Here is a 25708-nt window from a genome sequence, read left to right as displayed (position 1 = left end):
CATACAACATCCCTGAGTTTCATAAGTTCCTAGTGTTAACTGGTTGCAAGTTAAGCATCTATTCCCATAGCCAGATACATCATCAAGTAACCTTCATGGCAAACATTATTATCGTTGACACCATTAGTCCTCCTTTTCTCTTTACATAGTATACACATTGTCCCTGGTCTTTAAATCAGTGTCCACACAGGATGTAAGACAAGTTCATTATATTTGGTATGAGACAACTACCTCAATTTCTTGGTGCTCTATATAAGTGCTTTATCATTTAAGATGTCAAAGTTTTAAAGTGCAGTACCTACAGTAAAGTTTCACATTTGTACCCAATGCAACCCTCAAGATTAGGTAATGATGCAGCACCTGCCTTGAGGCCCCTAGAATTTTAGCTGATTTTGTCTTTAGTGTTGCATATTCCCAAACAAACTTGCAATGAATCAAATTACCACAAGCGAAGTGACACATAGTAAACCTTAAGCTTTGGGAGCCCCTAGGGGTGTAGGAGCTGGGACACTTGCTTACTCTTCCTGGTTGCTAAGCCAGCCAAGCTGTAAGCGTAAACATGAGTCTCTATTTCTTTCCAGAAATAGTATCTTAACCTGTAAACATCCTTTGAGAAACCTTGTAATCACAGCCCTGATGGAAGACATTGTTACAGCCATTTACTTGATCCTGGACTCCTGGGTGTGCCTGGCTATATTTAACACAAGGGTTGTACAGGCTGTAAGTGACCATTATGCTCTCAATTATAACCGTGTAGTCTCCCCCACTGCCCGCCATGCTGCTTTTAGCACTTATTAGGCCGCACACTTGAGGTTCACCCACACAGTCTCACCTTCAACCCACATTTGGCAGGTAATGAGCTTGACAGAGGAGACGGCATAAGACACATTTCCTGCCAGAGATCATTGAGGGGTGACCCTGGTGAATGGCGGTATTGTGGTTTGTATTGATTTGTGACTCTAAAATAGTAGCAATGGTCAAAAGAATGAAATTATTCAATGACTAATTGACCTTGTTGCCTCTGGGCTCTTGAGGATTTGGCTGTGCTGTGTGATGGATGTCTGTTATCTCTTCTTTATTTGTAGAGCTTTGTTAGAACTAGCATGTGTAGAAATAGACTGCATAAATAACATCAGGTCTGAATCTTCAATATTAACACTTTGGGGGAATTCATTCAGAATCTTCAAAAGTTTTATTACTACACCCTTATAAATAATAAATAAATAATAGAGCCACTGTGCTACCTCAAATTACCTCCTTTTGTAGTCTTCAATTTGACATTTAATTACTACTAGGAGGGTGGCACTCAGGATGGGGTGATAACAGGGTGGGAGGTGTTAGCAAAAGCCAAGTTATCAGAGCTGTTCAGTGCACCAGTGGCTAATACTTTAGCTGGGGAATTAGCAAGTCATCAGAATGAGAGTTGTGGTAGCTGACATGAGTAGTTAATTTCTTGAAACCTGTGACTTAGTGCTAACAATAATAAAAATCTAGAGTTTTACCTACTGAATTAGCTGGAGTATGTTTATCCTACACAATAAACCTAAAAAATTATACACACACACTCACACACACACACACACACACACTTTATTAATATACTTTTTTTTACTTTACAATACTTTATTATTTCAGTGGGTGATTGAAGATGTATCATTGTTACAGTTGTTACTAAGATAAATTTAGCTACAGAAATTAAATCCATTTTTATATCAGTCTCTTAACATTTTTCGTCTCCAAACATTTTTTTTCTTTTCTGATTTTAAAATTGGCAATTTGACATTGGGCAAATTGAGATTGTCTTACTTTTGGAACCGGCCTCCTGTGGCCACTTAGTGAACGGCAGTTGTTGACTCTATTTTTAGCCTCAAAGGTCAAGGCTTAATTGTAGATTAGAAAACCGATGTAATTGTGGTTTCTACAAAATATCCCAAAATGAGTTAATTTAAAGTTGCACTATGTAGATTTGTTGGTAACATTTGAAAGTCGGAGAAGTGAATCAATCTTATGCTATATTTTCTGAACTGAATAAACAAAATATATTCAAAGGAAAAAGGGATCACTGCTAAAAAAGCAACCATGAGAGTTACAGTTTCATTGTAGCGCCATCACTTCTCACGTAGCATTTTATCTTCAAACAGTGTTCCAGGGATCACATTTTCCTCTGAGGATACTTTGTATGAATAGTTACGAACATATACCACAGAATCAGCACATTTCTTCAACTTTAACATTTCTCTACCAAAACTCCAATGTGCACCTTTAAGATTTTGTGAAATTGGTTTAAATAATGACTGTTGCAATCTGTGTCAAGTGAAATGCTTACACTCTCTACCACTGTGTTATTTAACCGTCCAAAGCGTCTGTTACAAAATCTCCTGGCAGTTCAAGAAACTGTAATTCTGCTGAAGTCCCTTGTTGCTTTTAAAACTGGGCTACTGGCAGATCTGCTCATCATTAGATGTGCCTGTCAGATTTTATTGGATGAAAACTCATGCTTGCCGAAGAATTAAAGAATTCAAGCACAGCACATCATCTAGAAAGTGGTTGCCAGCCTTGTAATGATACATCAAAAACATAAGTTCTCTCCCACATTGGTTTGGTGTTAATTTCTTGGTCAGATTGGAGCTGAGGCTTCTCCACAGTCTTGGCTGTGGATGCATTGCGAAGACACCGACCATACCAAGACAATACACACTTCTTTTTGCTTTCTTTGGTCAACATATGCCTCCTAAGATTATGTCCTGAGTTGTTTTCAGTCGGTTTCTATATTTTGCAAGAGCTGCAATCTCAAGGTCTCAAGAGATTTGATGGTGTTTCACACACACAGGCAGACTTTCATGAGAGCAGCAAAAATACTCAGCCCTGGGATTTACCTGTCAACTACACTTAAGCATGTGGGATAACACTGGTGAGACGCTGTGATGGTGAAATAAAGGCTGACACGCCTTTCCTGTTATCTGCGGTCAGTGATGGCTTCATGTATGTCAGCGCCTCGGAGCTTAGGAGAAAAATAAACTTGTATAAAGAGATGGTTGGGTGGATGCCTTTGTTTTCAAGCTGTCATTCAAAATCATTTTTCACTGCATGCTGCTTATGACACACAAACTTGATAAGACACTCCATAAAAATTTCACTTCTTTACGTTCCCATTTGCTTTGACAGATTACTCAGTAGAATTGAATGTTTGTAGATTAGATTATCACGTCTGATCAAATTGCAAAGTTTTAATTGACCTTTTCTTCAAGATTTAAATAAAGATCAGAGAGTCTCTGTAGGGGAGTTTGATGCTTTTTCAAAGGCTTCTGTAATATCTGTTAAAAGTCAGACAGCGGAGTAAAAAAATGAACAATCTCATCTGCAAACCTTACAAGACGGAAAGTGAAGCTCCCTGTTAACTTTTGAAATCTGCACTTCCCCGCTCACTTTCAGACTGCTGTGTCTAAAAGTACAGAGCAGAGTTTGGGGATTTAACTAAGCTCAAGAAGTCGGCTCAATTCCCAAAGCTTCCGCCAACCACCCAACTGCACAGCACTTTCGCAAAATAGACACACAGGTAACTGATTTCTCCACTGACAATGCAACAGAAGAAAAAGCTTGCTCTATCATTCCAACCATCTGGAAGTCTGGCTCCGACTTGAGGCTGATGTGTAACTTTTAATTGGAGAGACAGTGGTGGGAGGCAGAAGACGAGGAAGGAATGATCCCAGTGGATAGACAGGCGGCGCCGGCTGCCAGATGGACAACCTGAGTTCACTGGAGTGCGCACCGTTGCATTCTCGGGCTGATGTGATGTGTTTTATTTTTCAAAGAGCTTGTTGAAGAGTTTGGCCTAAGCAGGCCTGGACGGGCCATTGACATTGCTCTCTCCCCTTATACTCTAATGACATGATCTCTACTCTTCAGCACTCGACGGTTGGTAGAATGCACAATACCACCGAATGTTCGGACTTCGAAAAAAAGATGTTAAAAGTAGGAAAGCCGTGGACGGAAGCGCTGCAACCAAATTGTTCATTAGTTAGTGTTTGAAAATACAAATCACTCTTCTAGAGTTGATTCTGTGTTTTAAAATCGTAATAAATGACTCTGATTGATCAACGGCAGGTCATGGCAACGATGCTGAAAAGTAAGAACTTTGTTGTCCTGTCTAAGTAGGAATTAGACAGTCAGACATAGCATCATGCTCTAGATTGTGATCATGATCAGCACATGTGCTATCAGCAGGAAGCTCCAGCTGGAATGAACTTCCAAACAGTGCACAGCGAGTGTCTGTATTTCTTGTTCTTGTTCTGTCTTATTGTAAAAGTCCAGTGGACAAACTAAAAACGAACATATGGAGTTTTAATTTGCAAAATTCACAGAGTCTTGGATTCGTATCACATGTCCGTCCAGATTGACTTTCCCAGTCTGGCCTTGGTCGACAACTCATCTCAAGTACTGCTGTTTTTATCTGACATGATTATGCAGGGACAATGCTTAGATTTTATTTCCAGCGGGTATGACAGCAGAAATTTTCCATTTCGTGTTGTGACGCAAGACGACCTCAAGTGGTTCCCATTCTAGACATGCCTATTATTTTTCAGCATTAAAGAACATCCTGAAGAACTCTTATCCTCTACTTCAACCCTTTTAGCAGCTCTGCAAGATCAGTGATTCAGCATGAAGCCTTTACATTATATAAGGAAAGTAAAGTATGTAAGACCAAGACTGGTACAGATTGTTCTCCAAATAAACAACAAAAGGTAATGTAGTGTATCAGGCCCAGTCTTCCAGTTTCACCGATGTGAGGCATTGTGGGAGCTTACATTGACTATTTCTCTACAAACAGGGAGCGTATGATTCAAGGTGAAGTGTGGTTGTGCTCACTTCTTACACAAACTTCTCCTCATTGCTGAACTGAATATAAACAAGCAGCTGTGCAGCAGTGCTGGAGGTATGTGCTTGTATTTACTTGGAATGCAAAGTGTAAGAGTATGCGAGAACTCCCCTCAAATGTGGAAATGACAAATCCTGTGACGGGCCACTGTGTTCTTCAGAGTTGTATAGTGACAACTTCCCCAGCAGACTAGTCCCCCCACTTTTTTCAAGAACAACGTCTATTGCTGGGCACAATCAGATCTTCACAGGCGGAGTGTTTGTGGCTACTGAACAGGCCATCTGATATATGGCTTTAAAGGGACCCCTTCAGGGCTAGCTGGGAATACAGTTGACCTGTCTCTTTACTGTGGTGTAGCTATACTTTGTTCACTTAAAGTGATCGTTTGTGCTGCTCTGTGGTGTGTGCAGCTGAGTCGTCTTTTTCTGCCTGCAGTCCTTACACTCAATTGTGATCTGTTACGAGGGAGCCAATCTCGACTAATTTCAGTTTTACCTGGTTACTCAAACATTTTGGTCTGGTTTGTTGACATTTCCACAAAAAAAAGGTTAAATTGATAGAATGCTAGTATTCAACAGTGCAACAGTGCAAAGTCAGCCAGCAGGAACGATGGCTGATAGTTGAGGATCTTTGTTGATCATTGTTCATGAATGGAAGTTTTTGTGCGACATTCTCCAGAGGTGCACACATTGTAACTCTGTAAACCTTTACGCCATTAGCAAAGAGGTCAACCTCGATGTTATTATTCCATTACTTCTGTTCATTTTCAACGGAAGTTACAAGTAACGTCAGCGTTAACCTTTTTGCAGTATCAATAAGTGAGTTCTTTAGAGACCAGTATTTATTAGAGGACGTTAAACGACACACCTGTCTGTGTTTGAAATCTTTTTATTTCTCACTTTCTTACCTGCTTTGCTGTCTGTGTGTTTTATCATCACCGTCAGATCTGAATCATCCTTTGGTGCTAAATCCTTTCGCCTGTTAGTAATTTCCATGATGTGTTAGCATTAAGCTCACACACTTGGTACATCCCAGTCCTATGTGAGAACTTTTTGCACCCACTGGAGATGATTGGAATTTGATTACAACCATTTCCAGTGTTTTATTGAGCAGTTATTTTCAATGAAATTCACATGATACCATTATTATAGGGGTGGTGAAAAACAACCCGAAAATAAAAGTTGAACCACTAATGCATTAGCTGCACATAGGGGTTCTAATAGTATTTGGTCATCTTCATAAGTATTATACGAGTCTTTTTTTCTCTAAACATGTAGAGAAAAAAAACGCTGTTGCCTTAACAAATCCATAAATCTGCAGTTTTCATGTTTGAAAGAGGCCTCTGTCAGAGATACTTTTTATTGTAAAAAAAATTGTAAGAAGTGTTCAAAAAATAAGGTTTCATTAATTTCAAATAGGATTCAGGAAAATTTAAATTTTTTTATATGGATCTTCCCGATTTTCACCATGTACCATGCTCTTCATCCACACAGATGTTTGTCTTCATTACACACTGAATATTCAGTTTTCTCCCACCACTGCCTCCTTCTGCCCCCCCCCCACCTACCCATCAAACCTCAAACCCCCCTTGACGTGGGAATTCAATTTGTTCTGTATGTTTCATTCCTGCTCCGATTTAGATTTATTTCATGTCAGCTGCTTTTAATTAACTCTCTGGATATGCGACGAGAGGAGGGGGAGGCAAAGGAGAGCGAGTGAGACAGACAGAGAGATAAAAACTCCTCACATCCGCCAATGAGTTACACCGGCAATCATTTACCACTTAGACAGTAGTGCTGAAGCCCCCCGTTTGTTGCCCTGGCAACCGGTGCCTTGGTGATTGATTCCATGCCAGTGTGGCAGCGCTGCGGGGAATAGAGCGCATGAGCTTACCGTGCCCGCTACATCTTTTCTAATTAAAATGGGATTACAGAGTCATCGGCGTTGTATGTTCAAACAAATGCAAGGCTGTGAAGGAAATCAATTTTTGTAAATGTCAGGGCTGTTAAATACAACTATGGATAAACAAATGTAAGCGAGCTCAATGCACTGATATGCACACCATATACAGTACGTGGAGAGGTGGGATTTGCATGTCCGGGTCGCAGCGATTGACAGCGACAGTGCATCCCTCAGTGCAGGAGTCGGAGCTTGATTGACACCGCGTGATTCACTTTATGCAGCTCAAATCACCAGACACAACAATTAGTCTGTTTGTTGCTGTCTGCTAATCAGAAAATATTCCTCAAATTGGAGCTTAATGCACATCTTAAATGAACAACGGTTTCTTAATGTAATTGGATTAGACGAGTCAATCATATCTGTGCAGTTTGTGCTGTTGTTTTTCACTCTGCAGTGAATTGAGGGGCTAAATATTCTCCAACGCACAGAGCTGAGCCTTGATTACTGCACATTTTACAGTGGCAGCATGCACTGTCATGGGAAAACTGCGGCACGCCGATATTTTATTTCCAAACATAATCTTATATGCATATGAATGAGAAATTAGTGCAGCGAGGTAGGGGAATAACAAATAACCTAACATAATGTAGTAGTTTTTACAAATGGTGCTACAGAACCAGTGCATCTATTTAAATACCACATCATGTTCTCTTTATGATACCCAGGTTTTCAAATTGGTCACATGGTTAACACTCTGCTGGTAAGATATTGTTAAAGGCAACCAAGACTATATTAAAGAATGCCTCTTGAAGATAATTGCTCGCTTCATAATCACATTCTTAATTCTGTCATTCGCGATGTTTAGTGCACTCTTGAAGCCACTGATGACCCTACAGTGGCTCTTGAACTCCTGAAAATGGAGGGCAAAAACAGCTAAAACAAGGAAAAGTGGTGAAAGTGAGGAAAAACAAGGTCTTGTACTGGTGTACCGGAGCACCTTGGCTCCTCAGTGGAGCTCTTTGGTGTTGGGCTCTGTGGGATAGGTCACGACAGGAAAGGAAGTGATAGATAAGGGAATTTATCATGTGTTGTTTTTTACATGCTTATTAAAGATTGCCTGAAAGCTAGGCAGGGAAAAAAAGAACTCCTGTTTGGTTGTAAACAATGGAAAGCCATATCATTGGCTGATATGTCATAGGACTGGGAAATATATGAAACCTCTTACGATGGACCCCTGGATTGGAACACACTTCAATTTCCCCCTCCTTTAGAGATTCGAAACAGGTCCACCTGCAGCCCCGCCAGTTCCACGAAGCGCCACTATATCATGGAGGAGTTTATAGGGCTCGCTCCTTGTGGGTAACAAACTACTCTCGGAAATGAAAGTGCAGTTACAGCCTTATGAAAGCTAGTGCCCAGATTAGTCATAAATCACATTCACTCTTGTTTTCCTCTCAGTCATTACTCTGCATGCAGGGCTTAGCCTAAGCGTGCTCAGCAAGCATGCTAACAGTTTATTTTATTTTTTTTGTCAGATGAAACCGCCTGAATTGACCCAATCTGGATTACCTGAGCTTTGAAGGCGACTTCACACTAAATACTTTATCCACATGGGTCGCCAAAGTCCATCCAAACAGAACGATCCAGCTGCTTTAAATTAGATATTTAAATGGTTCTGGTAGCAGTCATGGGCACCTTTCAAATAGTCAAACTGACCCTCCAAAATCATCCCCTTCAACTCAAAACTCAGGAAGTAATTTATTTTGTCCTTATTGATTTGACCAATCATGAACATGCAACATTTAAATGCTCAAAGTTTGATTGGTTGGTCTAGTAATATTAAAACTGGATACAGTGGTTTGATCAGTCCGTTCACTTTAAATGGAAGTTTATGTTTGCTATGTTCAGTTTTACACTGCACATTGCATTACCTGAATGCCCGTAGAGCTCTCATTCTACGGTTGCTTCGCTTGCAACCAATTTTCCTGGAGCTACGCTTCCCTACTGTAAATCACATTCTTCTTTAAATGCATGAATAGGACCTAATAAGGGAGAAAAGTTGCACAGCAAATCCAGTCCACCTCACCATCCCAGCATGCTCGGCAAAGCGGCTGCTCGCAATCCACAATGAATGGTGGTTAATTTTCTACGGCATCAGGTTGCATGCAGTGGGTGATGGTGGCGGCAGAACTTGCAGTCGTGACAGCATGTCACATTTTATACGTGCATATTGGATGGATTGGTTTGTCGGGCACATTCCACTTTTTAAATGAAAGGTAAAAATAAAGAAAACGTTTACACGTATTTATACCTGCTGTGTACGTAACTCTTAATAAGGATAACAGGAATGGGCGCCTACATTCTCCAAGGGGCTCAAACGGCTATAGATGGATGACAGTGTACATTTTCTTTTTGGTTTTCCTCTTGGCTTCGTGTGTTAAAAATCACACATACGTGTGCGCGAATATCGTCGGGCTCACTCTCCTCTCAAGTGGTGAAGAAAACCATCTGGGATTGTGTTTGTGTTAAGCAAAGTGCAACGGGGTTTTTTTTTTTTTTTTCCTCCCTTCTCTCTCATTCACACCGGTGCCTGGCATCATGTAGGGACTAATGTGGAAAATCTAAATCTGGACCTTGTTGATAGAAAATGGCAGGTCACACGCTTTGGCATGTGACGCTCACAAACCCCAGTGCAGGCAACGGTGCTAATAGATAATTGCCAGCTTAATAGGAGGTGACATTTTGTTGCAGAGCCAGTGAATCTTTATTAAAGGTACAACCCTCCTTGTTTGTTTTCTATTTTAGTGGACGGCCTTAAATAACACCTGTCCTGATTAAATGTGTATTTTGTAGATTAAACTGACACATTTCTCAGGTGTCTAAATGTCTAAACTTACAAATAATAAACAATAAATCTGTCACAACTAGAAAACAGTGATGATACAAAACAATTTATCCCATAAACACAGTAATGTTCTGCCTCCACATAACACAGACTGCAAGTGCAACAATCCTAAAATCTGCACACACACACACACACACACACACACACACACACACACACACACACACACACACACACACACACACACCAAAGCCGTCCGCTGTGGACTCATACCCCCTTCCCTTCACCTCCCACTCGTCGTACTGATTGGAGTTGTCAGGAGTCAGAGGGTCACACTGAAGGATGTCAATAGGCCTCATTCACAGACACACACACACACATATACACACAGACACACACACACACACACACACACACACACACAAACAGGAAAGAAAAAGCTGACAAAAACAGGTTGAAAGTTGAAAGACAGAAAGTAATACAGTCCTATCTTAAGTGTGTATAAACCCACCCTGCAATCACCCCGTCACATCAACAGCTGTGCATCAGCTCACTCACACACTCACAGCCACAGCGAAGAGCATCGCATTCATATTCATTATTCACCAGTCAGCTGCCTTGATTTCAGTGATTGGATATACCCTCGACCCCCCTCCCCCTGCCTCCCTCGGTCTCATGGGAAGGCTCCATGTCTGCTCTGTGCTCATGGAGTGGATAGCTGTATAAGTGTGAGCGGCTGGGTGTCTTATGTTCGTTAAACGATGCCGGGTGTGTGGCGGTTAACAAGGCTTCTGGGATATGAGGAGATAGAGCGTGTGATTGGATGGATTTGACCAGGAGTCACTCGAAAAGAAAAAAGAGAGACAGGGACAAGGAGACCTTCTGAATAATTTCTTAACCCTTTTTGTGATTTTATTTTGAAGGTTTGGTATCCTAAGACTTGAAGGAACCTGGATCCGTAACAACAAGTAGACTGACAGGAAATCAGCCTGTAATTATAAAATTAAATAAAAATGATCTTTTCAGTCTACTTTTACAGACATGACAAATAAAAAGGTTGACTACAACCCAATCAATCAATCAATCGCACTAAAACTACAATATGTTGGGGTACGATATGATTAGTTTTTTTGTGTCCTTAGAAAAAATTGTCTTAGACTTGAGTTTGTCTGCACACACCATACTTCCTACTTATATGAAAAAAACAAAACAAACCCTACTTTGGATAAGGATCTACAACTTATCTATCATGAATTACATGAACGAATGATTAAATATCAGTAATGATCATGCAAGAACAGTGTCTTCATGCATTATTTCATGCAGGTGTTTCTGTCCTCATGAGTTATTAAGGGATGTGCATGGTTTCTGCTGACAGTCGTTGCTGAATTACGAATAAGCAAGACCACCAATCAATACATGCATGTATTTGAACGAAAACAAAATAAAATAATCATGGCCCTTATGAGCTTGAGCCTCTGTTAGATCATTTTGAAATGCATCTTTATCTCCTTCCATATCCTCTTCACATCTTCCCGGTATGTTACAATTAGCTTCAGGTAAACGTTTGAAGCAGCAACACACTGCGTCTCAGCAACAACATGCTCATCAGGAAGGATCAAGAGCAGCTGAGCCGGGCCGAGAAGAGAAAGAGATGTTTGTTTGACGAGAGGCTGCCTCGGCTATCTTTATCTTCAACCAGAAGCAGACACAACCACACGCTGAAAGCTCACAGGCACTTTGTGCACAAATTGTTTTGGGCACCTGTCATCCTCTATTATAATTAGCAAGTGGATGTCTAAATAATTGCCATCAGGCTGCGGCTGCTGTATCTGTGTTGGTAGCCAGAGCCCCGTCCCGCTCGTTTAGTTCAAGTATTATTTAAAGGGCCGGCACGCCTTTCACAAAGCTGTGCCCTTCAGCAAAGTCTTAAGCTGTGCATTCAGTCAGCGACAGCGTCGGCACCGCTGAAAATAATTAACCAACGCAAGAGGGTTGGGTCTTGGCTTCACCATTTGTTTTGTCCACACTTGTCCCTGCAATGCACACAAACACGCAAATGTTGCGCGGACACACACACACACACACACACACACACACACACGCACACACACACACACACACACACACACACACAGGCATCGCTTGCTCAAAGTTGTGCCACTGCCAAGAGAAAGGGAGGTAACACGCTCAATCCAGAGGGGATTGAGGATGGTTGGAAAAGTAAATGAGGCAGATGGGTCTGTCTTGAAAAAGTAATGTGAGGGGGAAAAATGAAAAAAGCTCCTTTGAGGAATGAAGATGGAACAGTCGAGTTGTTATTTAGAGTGACTGCACGGGAAAAGGAAGAATGATGAGCTGAAAGTAATACTAGTCTGCTTCTTCTCTACGAGTCAGCCACGATTTTTGCACCAAAAATGTAAGTGTTGTTTAAAACTTAGCCTCACTGAAGTGGACGCTGGGAAAATCTTGCAGCTGTTTACACTGTATGAAATTGTGTTGCAGGTGCATCACCATCATCCCCCAACTATGTGTGTGTGTGTGTATGTGTTTGAGTGTGTCTCCAAACCAGGCGCGCTGCTATAAAGAGCGACGCCGCAGGGCCTGTGAGAGCTATCCTAGAGTGTATCGCCTGCCGTAGCGTGATGACTTGACTCACACTTGTCGTGCTCCCCTCACCCCCTCTTTCCCCCCGATTAGACTGACGTGGTGGACATGTCTCACACACAAACACACACACACACACGTATGTACAGTATGTATATATATATATAGCATATTCCCAGAGCGGTTTTGAAATACCATCGGTCCACCAACCAGTTCCTTCAGGGCCAGTGGAACTGGTTGAGGTCAGTGCTGCTCACTAGCGCCCTCGCTAGCTGTAAGCCGCTCACTAACAGACAGTCAAGTCCAACAGCCCCTGACATGCCACCCTTCCCCCCCACCTCACTTCCCATCGTCCTACCTCTGTCACACTCCCAGGCTTTCCTTTGTTGACATCTCACTTCACAGTCGTATGTGTGTCAGCGTGTGTGCGTGTTTGACTCTCTCCCTCGCCTTCTATTTCTCTAATTTGTCTGACATGTGCTGAAAAGCCCCGACATTTGGAGAGACATTAGCATATCAGCGCTCTAAGTGCAGCAGTTCATGTTCAGAGACGGACAGGATGGAGGTCGTCTTATGGCTTATTTTCCCCAAAAGTCGCCTTAACAACAAATGTCACTTCTGCACACACCACCTAATATGATCCAAATGTTCAGGCCCTCTGGTTTTGGAATGGTGTAAACAGATGCTGGCAAAAGCAAATACCTGCATTGAGCCAGCTGTCTGCTCTGTCTCTACACAGGCATTGTTGTGTAACTGTAGTTGCAGCGCAGCCTTTTTCTGCGTGGTCTATTTTCCCCACTGCCTGCTCAGCAAGCGCTCTCCGTGGTGCTGACTTAGACGGGGCGAACTGGTGCTGTCCATGGTGCTATCATCACCGCTCCAATTTCAGCCGGTCCTTGCTGAGCTGCAGCTGACTGTGTTCCGAGTTTGTCTGCCCCCGGTCCTTTTGTGCTTCCTCATCGGATTTCTAGCAGAGCACACGCCGTCCGCTGTGCTAACGCGGCTGGTTCAGGCCTCGATGCAGTTTGAGCTGCACAGTAACCACTTTACTGCAAGCAGAGCCAAAGTCTACCGCAGATTATAAGCTACTCACTGCCACTCCGGGTCCACTTTTCTTTGGATTCCCAGGAGCGACCGCTTTTATTCCCAGCTCATATTGTGGCATTTATACGTGTACGAGGAAGCAGATTTGTCATTTATTTTGCTTATTGGCTGTATTTGTGTGCAGGCGCAGTGCCACACTTCCTGAGGTGCAGGAAGGATTGTCCTTGCTCTGTAGTCAGTTGAGTCTCTGCACTGTAAAAGGTGGAATAGCATCGGCAGTCCATTCAATTACTGCAAATATTTGCACTCAGCTCTTGAACTTTATATTTTGGTCAGTTGGCGTTTGTGTCATTCACGGGGCAAATGTAAACTTACAGTGGGGCAGTCCATCGTGTTACTATGCAGCTTGTTTAGATGTTGCTGTTTACACAAATTAGCTGGATGGATTTTTGTCTTGTGTGAATCAGATGTTTGGGGTGAACATTTACCATGCGTTTGTGTGTGTCAGTATTTCCCTCAATTGAGCTTTAGTGAAAGATGATGCTTGAGCTCCGGCCATGATGTTTTTACTTGTATAAAACTTTACAAGTGTAAAAGGTCCCTCATATAGAGAGCCTGCAGTCTTTGAACACACTGATCAACAGTTCAACATTTCACCACGACCATGTGGTGCATGTCATCTCCCCCCCCCCCCATATATATGTCCACTTCCCATGTCCTACAAAGGCAAAAAGACCAACATATAACCTTAAAAGAAAAATGCACTGGCCACCAAAGGAAGATAGTTGTGCCTGTCTTTGTATAAACCAAATCACACAACTTAACAATCCTTATTCGTAATCATAAAAACTGTATTTTTGTTTCCCTACTGAACTTAAATTCTTAACTTGATAAGAGCCTTTTCTTCAACTTCTACTTGCATGTCGGCTCTCTTCATAAAAATCCCACTCCCACACCGCCGTCTCCCACATACAAACGCTCCAACATGTCTCCGAGTTCACATCGGGGTAACCAGGGAGCCGTTCCAAGACAACGCATCTCAGCACTCAACAAATGAATTGGCGTGTGAGGCAGCGGGGCTCGGCTGTGCAAGAGAGCAGTGCTGCTGCTCTGGCAGGTTACAAAACCTTGGCGAGGGGGATGATGTTAATTAAAGTCTCTGTTCAGCACTCTCTGAATTAGATGTAAGACGTTAAGCAGGAAGTTGGGGGGGAGGCGGCTGTTAGCGTTGTGCTCGCCCTGACTTCTGACCCCGCGTCCTTGAGATATAATTATGCTCACCTTGAGTGCTGGTTTGACAGAAGGAGCAGAGTGGGAGCCACCAGAGAAGCATGGTGGGAAAGCTTCCCTTTGCTATAGAATGAGCAGTTGCACTCCCTCTCTTTTTCCCCCCCCATTAAGCTGTCGAGGTGCTGAGAAGATTCGCCTCTCACCCTCGATCGTGTGTTTTGATAGCCACAGGAGGAACGTATTGGATTGCAACCATTGGAGGGATACACCAAATTAGCCCATTTTCACTTATCAAACATTGCGAGTCTGATTTGAGCGGCTGCCAGCTTTCTGTCTCTTATGTTGTCTGAAATAGATTTTTCTTTCCCGGCTCCTGAAGCTAACAGCGCTTGGCACCGTACCAAGATGATCCCGGATAAAGATATTTTATGAGATGGTGCAGACGAGAGCTCTCCAGCGTGCAGCCCCAGTTCTGTCGAGTGCTCTCTTTTGTCTGCTCCTACTTGTCCATCACACATTTACTCCTGTTTCCTGCATCTGCTTGCATTCACTTCACATGACTACTTGAGTGAGCATTGAAACATCAGATTTTTTTAGCTCGCTCTAAACCGCCACAAATCAGTGTTTTTGATCGCAACGTGCACATTTAGGCGAAGAAAAAAACTGATGAACTCGTCAAAACTCCCATCCGAGCGAGTGTGCGCTGAATGAATAACTTGTCATTGGCAGATCTAACCGTTCCCGCAGCTGCACGACCACCTATCGTGCGCTCTCCCCTAAGCAGACGTTGATCATCACTTACAAAACCATCAAAAGGGAGCGTGTTGATTTGTACATGAGAGTCGCATCCTTCCTGCTATTACAGTATGTTGCGAGATGACAGAGTTACCCCGGAAGGGGACCAAGTCATGAGCAGAGGAGACACAGAAGTAGGTCAGCTCCTAGGCATTTGTTACATCATACATATTCATAAACAGCACCCAGTTGTTGCAGAGTGAACTCACTCTGCACAGACTGTTTATTCAGATCATCGGGCCCCCTTCTCTGTTTAAATGTTAAACAGTGATTACGCATCATGATGATTACATGAGCAATTGACTCCGACTGCTGCACTTGCACGCATTTTACCGCCATTACATGAATAGCATTGCAGCCTGTCATTAACACCTCTTCATGTCATTATACCGTGTATTCACTTTGATATTTACATCAAGTCCACACCATAAAGAAAGCATATGAAGTACTTTATTTGAAACTCTTAGGAAAATGCTTGTTCACTTTCTGCCTTGCTCTCATATTTGACTGTTCAACATGAAGCTACACGCTAGCTTAGCTTAGCATCAGGTCCTAGATTGAGGCAAATGGCTTGGTTGGCTGTGTAAGATTTTGTTAGCTTCGGGTGTTCAGGTTTTGGTAGGTGAACTTGTTACTTTCATACTCAGCTGAGCTCGATGATGCAAGCTATGCTCGCTGGCTGCTTTCTTTCTTTCCTTAAACTTACTTTTTTTTTTGTTTTTACGATTTATTTTTGGGGCTTTTTGAGCCTTAATGTCGAAATAAGACGATGGATACAGCCAGAAATGAGGGTGTGAGAGAGAGAGAGAGAGAGTTGGGAATGACATGCAGGAAAAGAGTCACGGGTTGGATTCGAACCCGGGCACCAAACTGGAGGACCACAGCCTCTTCACATGTAGCATGCACACTAACCACCACGCGACCTGCTACCACCCTGCTATTTGTATCTTTTTATGTAACTTACCAAAGTAAACACATTCAGTCTATGAGATGTTAGAGAATGGGGGCCAAGCTGTCACTGGTTTCTAAGAGTCCAAGATGTGAACTCTGAACTCTTTTTTTTTTTTTTCACAAACAAGTGTCAAGAACACGCAAATGTTCAGTTTAGGAACGTTAAACTGTCAATCAGGTTGTAGGAGAGAAGAAAACATCACAAACATCTTTGGAGCTAAAAAAAACAAATTATTTAATTTCATTTCTACTTAACAAAACACTTCAAGAAAGATGTGTTGTTTTACAGTCAATTTAACACACACTAATTGTCTTAGCACAAATGCTTGTTCTCTAATGTGACGTTAACTGTTGCATGGAAGTAATGAAGCGTGAGTGGTTGATCTCGTTATAACCATTGTATTGAGAACGTAATATAGGTCTAAGCTTACCAGATCATGCGACTCTCATTTTCTTAGCTTGTTAAACGATCACAATAAAAAAAACGTCTGATTTTTTTTCTAATAAACAAATCAGATGTGAAGTGTTTGCTCTCAGCGTTGGTTAACGATACATAAGCAGCTGTGCTGTGAATGGTTCCATTATTGCTTTGAATGCGTCCGGGTCTTGGTGCTGCACTCGTCCTTCAGCCTCTGTGGATAAAAGGAGAGTGTGGGAGAATGAATACAAACTGAGTCAGTCGCAGGGCTGTGAATTGTACTGATGGTTCAAAACATGATGCTATTTCTGCCAGATACTGTTATTCACTCAACCCTAATATAATCAGACACTCCAACACAACGATTATGAAGGCGGTGAGATTGACCTCTCCTCAACTCCCAGTAGCCTCTGCCACAGCTTCACAATCATTTGTAAGATTTGGATGGATAGGGAAAGAACCACAGCGCTTTGTTTAATCTTATGCTATTAAAGATTCAATGTAATATCAGTTAACGCAACGTCTTTCACTGAAAGGCACAAGTTGCACCGATGGGGGCGGTCTTATGTGACGGTTGCAGGTGGCTACTATTTCTCTCAGTCAGCCCTGTTGACAGTATGAGAAAGGCCTCTTGTTCATTGTTACAATCTGCCGTAAACATTTCATTACAGGAATCCTCAACCTATATTTTTGCCCCCCCCCCCCCACATTCCCCTCTCGATGCAGTCAGATGAAGTTCGTCAGCTGTGGAGAGAAACGGAGGGTAAGGCGAAGAAATAGAGACGGAGAAAGGGAGGTGAGGGTGACAGGGAAGACTCTGAGGAGCTCATGCTGAAAACATTGAAGCAGCGGAGAAAGTGGAAATGAAGAAGAAGAAAAACATGGATGAGAGATGGCGATGAATAACAAGAGGTCATGCAGAAACTTGAAGAAAGCTCGGGCACGCTCGAGAGCCTGGCTTTAAGAGACAACAAAGCAAAAACGCCTAAATATGCCGACGCAATCCAGCCAACGGTGTCTGTTGCTTGTGCGAGTGCGAGGTTCAAGGGTGGCCTCCGCTGCATCGCTCTTGTTCCGTTGAGCGTTGCTGAGACGACTCCCAACTTTCTTTTCTTAGAGCTGCAGAGAAATTGCCTTGCTTATCGATCCACTGCATGTAAACACCGCGTCTCCGCTCTGCAGCTGAAGGTATGTATGCACAGGAGATTTCCGGCAGAAGATTACTACACGGCGTAATACTTCTCTTCTATTTTTGCAGCAGCCTCTGAGGTTTAAAAAAGCCCCTTGATGGTAAACCAAAGTACACTTCCTGACATGGAAAAAAATCATGTAACCATTGGTCAGTTTAGCTTTCATTTTTTCCCCCCTGAAGTAAATTTTTTCCCCTCATCATAGAGCAACTTGTTCCTATCCACGGCATAAATAATTGTTTGAATCTGGAGCCATTGTGTTCATTAGCTTTATGTAGCTTGAGTACGTAGAAAACAAGCTGAAGCAGCTAATTTACCCTCGCTGTTATAGTGATGCCATGACATCCAATGACCGTATGACTGCTAATCTAATTCTCAGAGTCATTAGAGCATAGACTTGAGGTTGATTTGGTGTACTGTACCTCAGGTTATGTCGGCCTGACTGGTGCAGAGACCATTGGAGAGGCTTCGCTCGCCCTGCGATCTCTGCTCTGGGTATTTCTGTACGCCTGGCTGCTCTCTCAGTCTGTCTCTGTGTGCGGCTGGGCTGCTGCGAGGGGTCAAATGTCACCCACTTGGGATTCAGCGTCTCCTTTTGTCATTGCTGATGCTTGAAGATTGGTGTGTGTGTGTGTGTGTGTGTGTGTGTGTGTGTGTGTGTGTGTGTGTGTGTGTGTGTGTGTGTGTGTGTGTGTGTGTGTGTGTGTGTGTGTGTGTGTGTGTGTGTGTGTGTGTGTGTGTGTGTGTGTGTGTGTGTGTGTGTGTGTGTGTGTGTGTGTGTGTGTGTGTGTGTGTGTCTGCAAGAGAGAGAGAGGGAGGGAGAAATGGGACAAGAGAGGGACTCAGAGAGTATCCAAGAGACGACTGGAGAGAGCTGTGGTTTTCGGGAGGAGTTTGAGGGGGACCGGGGGTGTGTTAGGGACAAATCTGGCCCTCTTGGTGCTATAAAAATAGCCTCGACAGCGTTGGGAAATAACACAGCTTGCCTCTTGGACACACCACATCTGTACAAGGTTTGGCAAGAAATAGGCGCCAGGGGAATTGTGTGGGGGTATCTTTATGGGCAACCAGCTGAGACCACATGCAAGGAACATGCTAATTGGTATTCAGACCAGCGCTGCGACAGCTTCCCACTCGGTCCTCACGGCATATGAGAGTTTGGCGACAACTGAGATGAACCTTTCAACCAGAAACCCCGATGAATCCCAGAGTCTGTCGGCAATGGACAATTAAACTGGAGTCTTTTCAGCCATTCGCCACTTTTGTTTTCCTGTTTCTTCAGGGCGTCAGCCTTTTTTCGTTCCCGGGAAAGTCGGAAAAACTCGGTTCACACATGAAATGAGTTAGTAGACGTTCTACCAAAACGTGAGCCTCTTTTAAAAAGTGAGAGTTATGGACATATTTATATGGAGAAACACAGTGGGACACGTATCACACAAGATGACTAACACGTCTGCTCATCTTCTGCTTGTTCACTTTATGAACATGGCAGGTATTTTCCTCTGATATCGACCTCAGAGTGGGGACGAGGAGCTTCCATTATGTTGTACTTATATTTTCCAGGTTTGAAAATGTCATTTAGTTTTGCTGCTTCCTGATTGGTCAGAACTTTAAAACAGAATGGGAAGTACAAATCTGCGGGATGATATTTCAAGCTAATATAAGCTATACAGGTATGCATTGGGTACCAACAGCTACATCAAATAGCTAACAGCTCTCTATCGTCTCAGTCTCTGAGCCCATTGGTTTAGCTACATGTGGAGTTTTAAATTGACATCATCGCAGTAGCAGCCTTGAATTGGAGTCGAGGTTGACAAGTGATTCACATTACTGTATGGTATCTGGTTGGATTTGGATTTTGGAAATATAATGTCGAGCAACAAGTGTAATCAGCCGACTATTACTTATCTGCCGTATTGAGTGATCAACAACAGAGGCACCAAGAGCCGCCCTTCAAATGGATTGTGTTGTTGGCTAAACTACCTTAACATGTTCTGTTTTCCTTCATATGAAATAACAACGCCTGAAGCTGAAGAGCCTGAAAACAGCCGCGTCACTTCACCGCTGATTCAAAGCCCAAAGCTTCTCTGTACTGTTTTTACATGAACAACTGATCAAAGGGCCGCAGTGTAACATGAAAAGAGTTGCTCGTAGTTACAAACCAACAGAACATTATCACTTGACAGAGCATTTCATCTCATTGCTTTGGTTTGGAGGTCTTAAATACTCTTTTCAGTTCCAGCATCAGCAGGAGGCTGTTTTCAGATAAAAAGCTCTGTGGAAGTGAGTGCATACTACGAGGCCACCACTAAGTGACAGACAAAGAAGGCTACACGCTATGGAGACAGTAGGGCACTTAACAGCTAAAAAGCCACCCTTTTTCCATGGGGGCAGAGTGGTTGGAAATTATTATTATTTTTTTTTTTCGAGTTGTGAATCTACACTGAGGAGGGCTAATACTTCATCCACATTCATTAGGTAGCCAGAACATATGTGCCCACGTTTGGTTCATTAAATCTATTTAGAGTCTAAAATATGTCAAATTATGTTCAAGTTTGTTCTATCCTGTGGCTCCTTTCCTGCATGTCATTTCTCTCTCTCTCTCTCTCTCTCTCTCTCTCTCTCTCTCTCTCTCTCTCTCTCTCTCTCTCTCTCTCTCTCTCAGATAGATCAATAGAGAGATGTATGGATGTACTTTATTAATCCCAAGGAAATTATGGATTTATTTGGGGCATCAAAAGCCCCAAAATAAATCTAAATAAAAATCTTTTTTTTTTTTGTCCTGCCCCCAAATGGCCAGTGCTTTAAAACAGAATGAAATGTGTCTAACAGTATTAAAATCTTCCTAAATATTTTTTGGTTAATTAACAATAGTTTATCGTGTCATGAATTACATTTTTTTTTTACATTGTCTGTTATTCACACAGCAGGTATAGACATGGATGTTGAGTTCATATTCTTCAGCCTGTCACAGTCATTTACATGACACTGAAGACTGCGACTCCACTACTATCTGACATTTTGTCATGTTAGTGACATGCGAGTGTGACAAAGCGAGACAAACATATCATCACCGTGGTCACCTCTGCTGCTCTCACACTCCGTCCGACTTCTCCCTCTCTCAGTCTCAGTTCACACAGTTGTCAGTGTTAACAGGCTAATAAGCTTGCAGGCCTTTCTGCAGCAGTTACCGCACCTGGAAATCACTTATTTTCCTCTTTACATGTGCAGCCTTGCACCCCTCCCAATCCGAGAAGTAACAGCCTACGTTAAAAGCCCACAGTTTAGCGTCACGCAGCTGTTGAGATGCAACAACTCCACATTGTTAATTTGTCTGACCTTTTGTTTTGTCTAGCTGCAGAGTGGGAGGCGACCAATCTGAAAAAGGTAGAAGAAGCCTACGATACAGTCAACACAGAAATAAGGTAAGAGAATAATAACAGAGAAATCCAGGCAGAGGTTAGCTCCCATTGTCACGTTCTCTGTGGGTGAATCCTTACTATTTTCCTCTTCATGTGGACAATGCTTTTACTTCTCACATTGCCACAGTATTGCAAGTTGTGCGGTGTATAAGCAGGCCCTTAAAATAGACTCCATCCCTCTGTGCTCAGAAGCTCCACAGTAATGAATTTGCACTGTGTGATACCTAGGGCTAATTTTAATGAAGAAAAACAAACGTTATTGGTCGCCTACTGTGCTCCGGCGGGTAGGCCAATTCTGACTTACTTAGAGCAGAGGAGCGTTTGCCTCAGTTTAAATTAAACTAACTTCTTTGTGGCAGACATGGCACAAATTAGTCAGGCAAACAGTCATTATTTCTGTTTTAATGGAAACAGGGACCCCTGTGACATCAGGTTGGTTATTAATTTATTTTGTGGGGTACACAAAATCTTTCAGAAACATAGTGCTGTGTAAACGCGATAAACACCTTGACATTTAATTGATTTAATTTCATCAAAGAAGTCTAAATCTGTTGTTACATACTCCTGCTCCGTGTCAGATGTTTCCTCAGAGCTCGAAGCCATCTGATAAGTAGCTGCCGTGGCCCTCAGGCCTGCAAACTGCTCATTACAGCAGGGAGAAAGGAGAGTCCACCACAAAGATGGCAGTTACCAAAAGGTCAAGATTTATTTCCCTGAAACAAACCCCTGCGTGAGGAGAGGAGAGCTGGCATGACTTCAGTTGCTCTTTTTCTTCATCGTCCACCTTGTTCTAGTCGCTTGTGGTCAAATTACTAAATGTCATTTATGTGTGTAAGAGCAATCCCCATTATTCTCTGCAGGCACTGTCTTTTATCAGAAGTATGCTAGTGTCTTCACTTTTTGAATCAGCATAGAATCTTTTTATTCCGTCTTATTCTTTTTTGGCATGCCCTATAGGGTCATTTCCACCAAAATTGCCTCTGTGCATGATTGTTATGACCCTTGCCCTGCTCTGATTCACATGCACACACAGCCACGTAACCCGCGTTGCATTCCTGACCCCCTACCTTATCAACCTCAAGCGCAACAATCACCCTCCCTAAACATTTGTTAACCCCATTAGGTATTCTGCCTCATGAATATGGAAATAAGGGCCCATGCGCCATTAGAGCTAGGGCTCAGTTCACTTATTTGCGATTAGTGAAGAAAAGCAGCCTTCACCAGCCTCAGTAATTGGAGACACTGCATAGAAATGGGCTTAAAGGGCTACCTCATCAACTTACTATGGAGGAAGTCAGTCACTTAAAGCATCAAGGAAAATAGAGTTACACTGTCAGCACAGTAAGGAGTCATTTAAAAGTCATTAAAGCCCCTTGTCAGGGACTTAAAGTAATTCACCTACATCCATAACTTTAAAACAGCCTTGATTCTTTTACATGAAAGTGGGAAGTTGTTGCAGAATTTCTTATCAAACCAGTTCATAACCTTGGGTCATGTATTTTTTCCACAAAGCTCCTCCTCCTTTATAAGAATACATTTACACCAAAACTGTTTCACTTGTGTTATATCTAGAGGCGATGATCTGGCTTGATTCGAGTGGTAAAATGAAATACATTGTGATATTTAAAAAATCTCTAAATTTAAATCTAAATCTAAAAATCTCTCGTCAAGAACAAAACATCATCTGCTTACAATCTCACAAAAAGTCTTCAGTTTTCAGTCACTACAGAGGTGTATGCAGATGTATTTATCACATTGCTTGCTACCTTAAATGTCATTGGACTACTTTTATCGTCACTGACTATTAATTAAAAAAACGTAAGCCGTGTTTGTAAGAAGCCATGCACCATAACACAACATAGTGTTGTTCCTCTAAACATATTCTCATAACTCTCATAACAAAGGTTTGTACGATGTGTCCCATTTTACTCTTTAAGAAACTTGTCTCCATATATATATATTCAATTTGTTTTCCCCAGTGATCTCCAGAAGTTGCTGACCATAGACTATGGACCGGACTGGGAGTTCCTGTTTTTGAACAGTCAGTGTTACAAGCTGAAAGTATACGAGTAAGTGTTGACACTTTTTCTTTATTTGGGCAAGAACTTGTCTCCCATTGTGTTATTTTAATGTAAAAAAAAAACGTTTGTTTTTTCTAATCGTAATAACTTCCATTACACTTCCAGAAACACACATTTTAAACAGTTTTTACAGTCTGCTCATGAATTGTTAAAGCTTTTAATAGCTTTGTCTATTCTCAATAATGGGAGTCCCAGAAAGCAATTACTCGTGTCATGCATGTGCACAGTAGGAAGCCGTAAAACCACTGGATGGAACAGTAAAACATTCTCAAAGAACCTTCACGAGATGAAGTTAACATAGGGGTTGGAATGGATCGTATTTTGATGAAACGTTCCGGAACAAGTGCTATCTGTAGTAAATCTGAAGCGTCTCGGTAAAGATCCACCACTGAAAGTTGATAATTTGTGAGCTCTAAGTCACCCTGGAGAAAGCCAAGCAGCTAAATCAACTAAATTTAATCAACAGAATGAGCTTCTTTTACTCTCTCCCGCAGCATCCCTATGGCCCCTGCTGGGGTAGAATCTGTTCTCTTCAGGATTGCTTGCCAGCTGGAGCTTTAGAAGCCTGTGGGTGGTTGCAGTTTTGAAAGAAATTATCTGAGATCTGCACTGAGATCTGCACTGCAAATAACATTTTCAGACATCCTCGGTTTTTCCCATGCCCTTATACACCAGTGAAATCTATTGACTTGGTTGGCCATTTAGGAGGCACGGTGTGAAAACGAAAGTTTAGGTTTCTGTACAGAAAAATATGAATTAAAAAAAAATATATATATATGTATATATATATATTTTTTTATTATTATTATTATTATTCCTTTTTTTTTTATGATTTTGTTTTGCTTATGTTTTGTTTTGTTGCGGGTGGCTGTCTTTGTGTGTTTTTTCCTGCACTGTCGGGATTTTTCTGTAAATAAAATACATTATTTAAAAAAAAAAAAAAAAAAAAGTTTCTGTACAGAAGCCGAAAAATTAATACCAATGTTGTGAATGTAGACAGCTTGAGATAGAGCACACCCTAAAGATACTAGCGATATTCAGTGATCTATTTTGTTAGTCCGACTGAAATCACACTAAATGGAAATTCTCTCAGTCAGACCAACAAACCTAGATAGTACTGCTGGGAGTCAATTTCTCTTGTGTGTATACACCGATACGCTGGCTTGACCCGAAGTCAAAGAGCGTAAAGGAGTAGATCAATTCAAGACAGAGGAAGCGTTTCAACGTGAAACCAGTTCACCCCTTTCTGACTTGTTTGACGATTTTTTACTCTGTGACTTAATAGGTCGACCAGAGGAAGGTCCAATGCTAGCCAGCTGGAGGGGTTATCCCAGCGCTATCATGGCTGTAGCTTGACTTAACTGTGCATCCAACGTAGAGTGATCATCCGTCACAGGTGTAGATGAATAGTAAGGTTTTGTGCAAATATAGTCCATGCAATCACAATATTGATGCACAAATGCCATTTCAGCACCGAACAAACCAAACGTTTTTTAAACAGATGTTTAGGATGTTTAGTGTTTTATACTGGTCAGATATGCAGCAATAAGACTTGTTGTAAGCCTCTCTGTTTAAAATGAGTCTGCTGCTAACATCAGCATGAGCTCAAGGCGCTCATGTTACATTAGTAAGCTGTAAGCCAACACCTTTATCTCACCAGACCCAATCATATGTTTTTAAATAGCTTTTTAAGTGGTCATAGGTTTAAAGAATGTGTATCCCACAGATACACAAACTGTTTTCAGTTTCCCTCCTTTACCCGGCCTACTGGCATCATTCTATTTTCCATCCTTCAAATCACTGAAGAGCACAATATCAACTAACGTCAACTCAGTTGAAGGTCCTTTGACCTACCAGCAATACGCCAGTCTGCCCCCCCCTTTTATCCTTGCTGTTTGCCTCGAACCATGATCCTGAAGAGACGTGACATTGACAGACACATAAACCAACGGCTCTCTGTAGCCCTCCCTTCACCACGTCCTCGAGTGGCGAACGAGCAGAGCTGCAGTTCTTCCCCAATAATGGAGCAGAATCACACACTTCTCTCTCGTCCTGACTTCTTGATCGTCGGTTGAAACCGTCTTACGTCTGCCCTCCCTCGTGTTTAGAGCTCTCACTTTTGATTAAACTGCCCCCCCCCCCCCTTTTCTTTTTTTCCTTGAGTGAGAAGCAATATTAGAGAAAAACGCCAGGAGCCTTCAAAGTTTTTTAAAGCTAATGCACTGTCTGTCTGTTCCATCACAAGAAGTTGTGTATTACTTCAATTAATGGTATGTGTTTAGTGTTTGTGCAGATAAAAGGTGACATTTGACGACAGCAACACTTGTGGAGGGGAATGGGATCAGCT

At 42.2% G+C, this 25708-nt stretch overlaps 1 protein-coding gene across 2 annotated transcripts in view; it reads left to right on the top strand.

Moving 5' to 3' along the window:
• The window catches only part of LOC306841480 (glucosidase 2 subunit beta-like), a 127650-nt gene that overhangs the window by 65486 nt on the left and 36456 nt on the right, over positions 1-25708 (top strand). The window contains exons 11-13 of one of the 2 annotated variants that reach the window (XM_079371417.1): positions 21214-21283; positions 23260-23349; positions 23856-24083. In XM_079371417.1, the coding sequence (XP_079227543.1) occupies positions 21214-21283; positions 23260-23349; positions 23856-23922 (227 nt within the window). In that variant the 3' untranslated portion in view covers positions 23923-24083. Of the gene's footprint in view, positions 1-21213; positions 21284-23259; positions 23350-23855; positions 24084-25708 lie in introns of those variants that run through there. The other variant, XM_079371416.1, reaches the window with a different exon arrangement.

The sequence above is a fragment of the Symphodus melops genome (assembly GCF_947650265.1).
Source record: "Symphodus melops genome assembly, chromosome: 20".
Taxonomy (NCBI): Eukaryota; Metazoa; Chordata; class Actinopteri; order Labriformes; family Labridae; genus Symphodus; species Symphodus melops.
The sequence above is the reverse complement of the archived record's forward strand: the minus strand, read 5'-3'. Positions and strand labels throughout refer to the sequence as shown.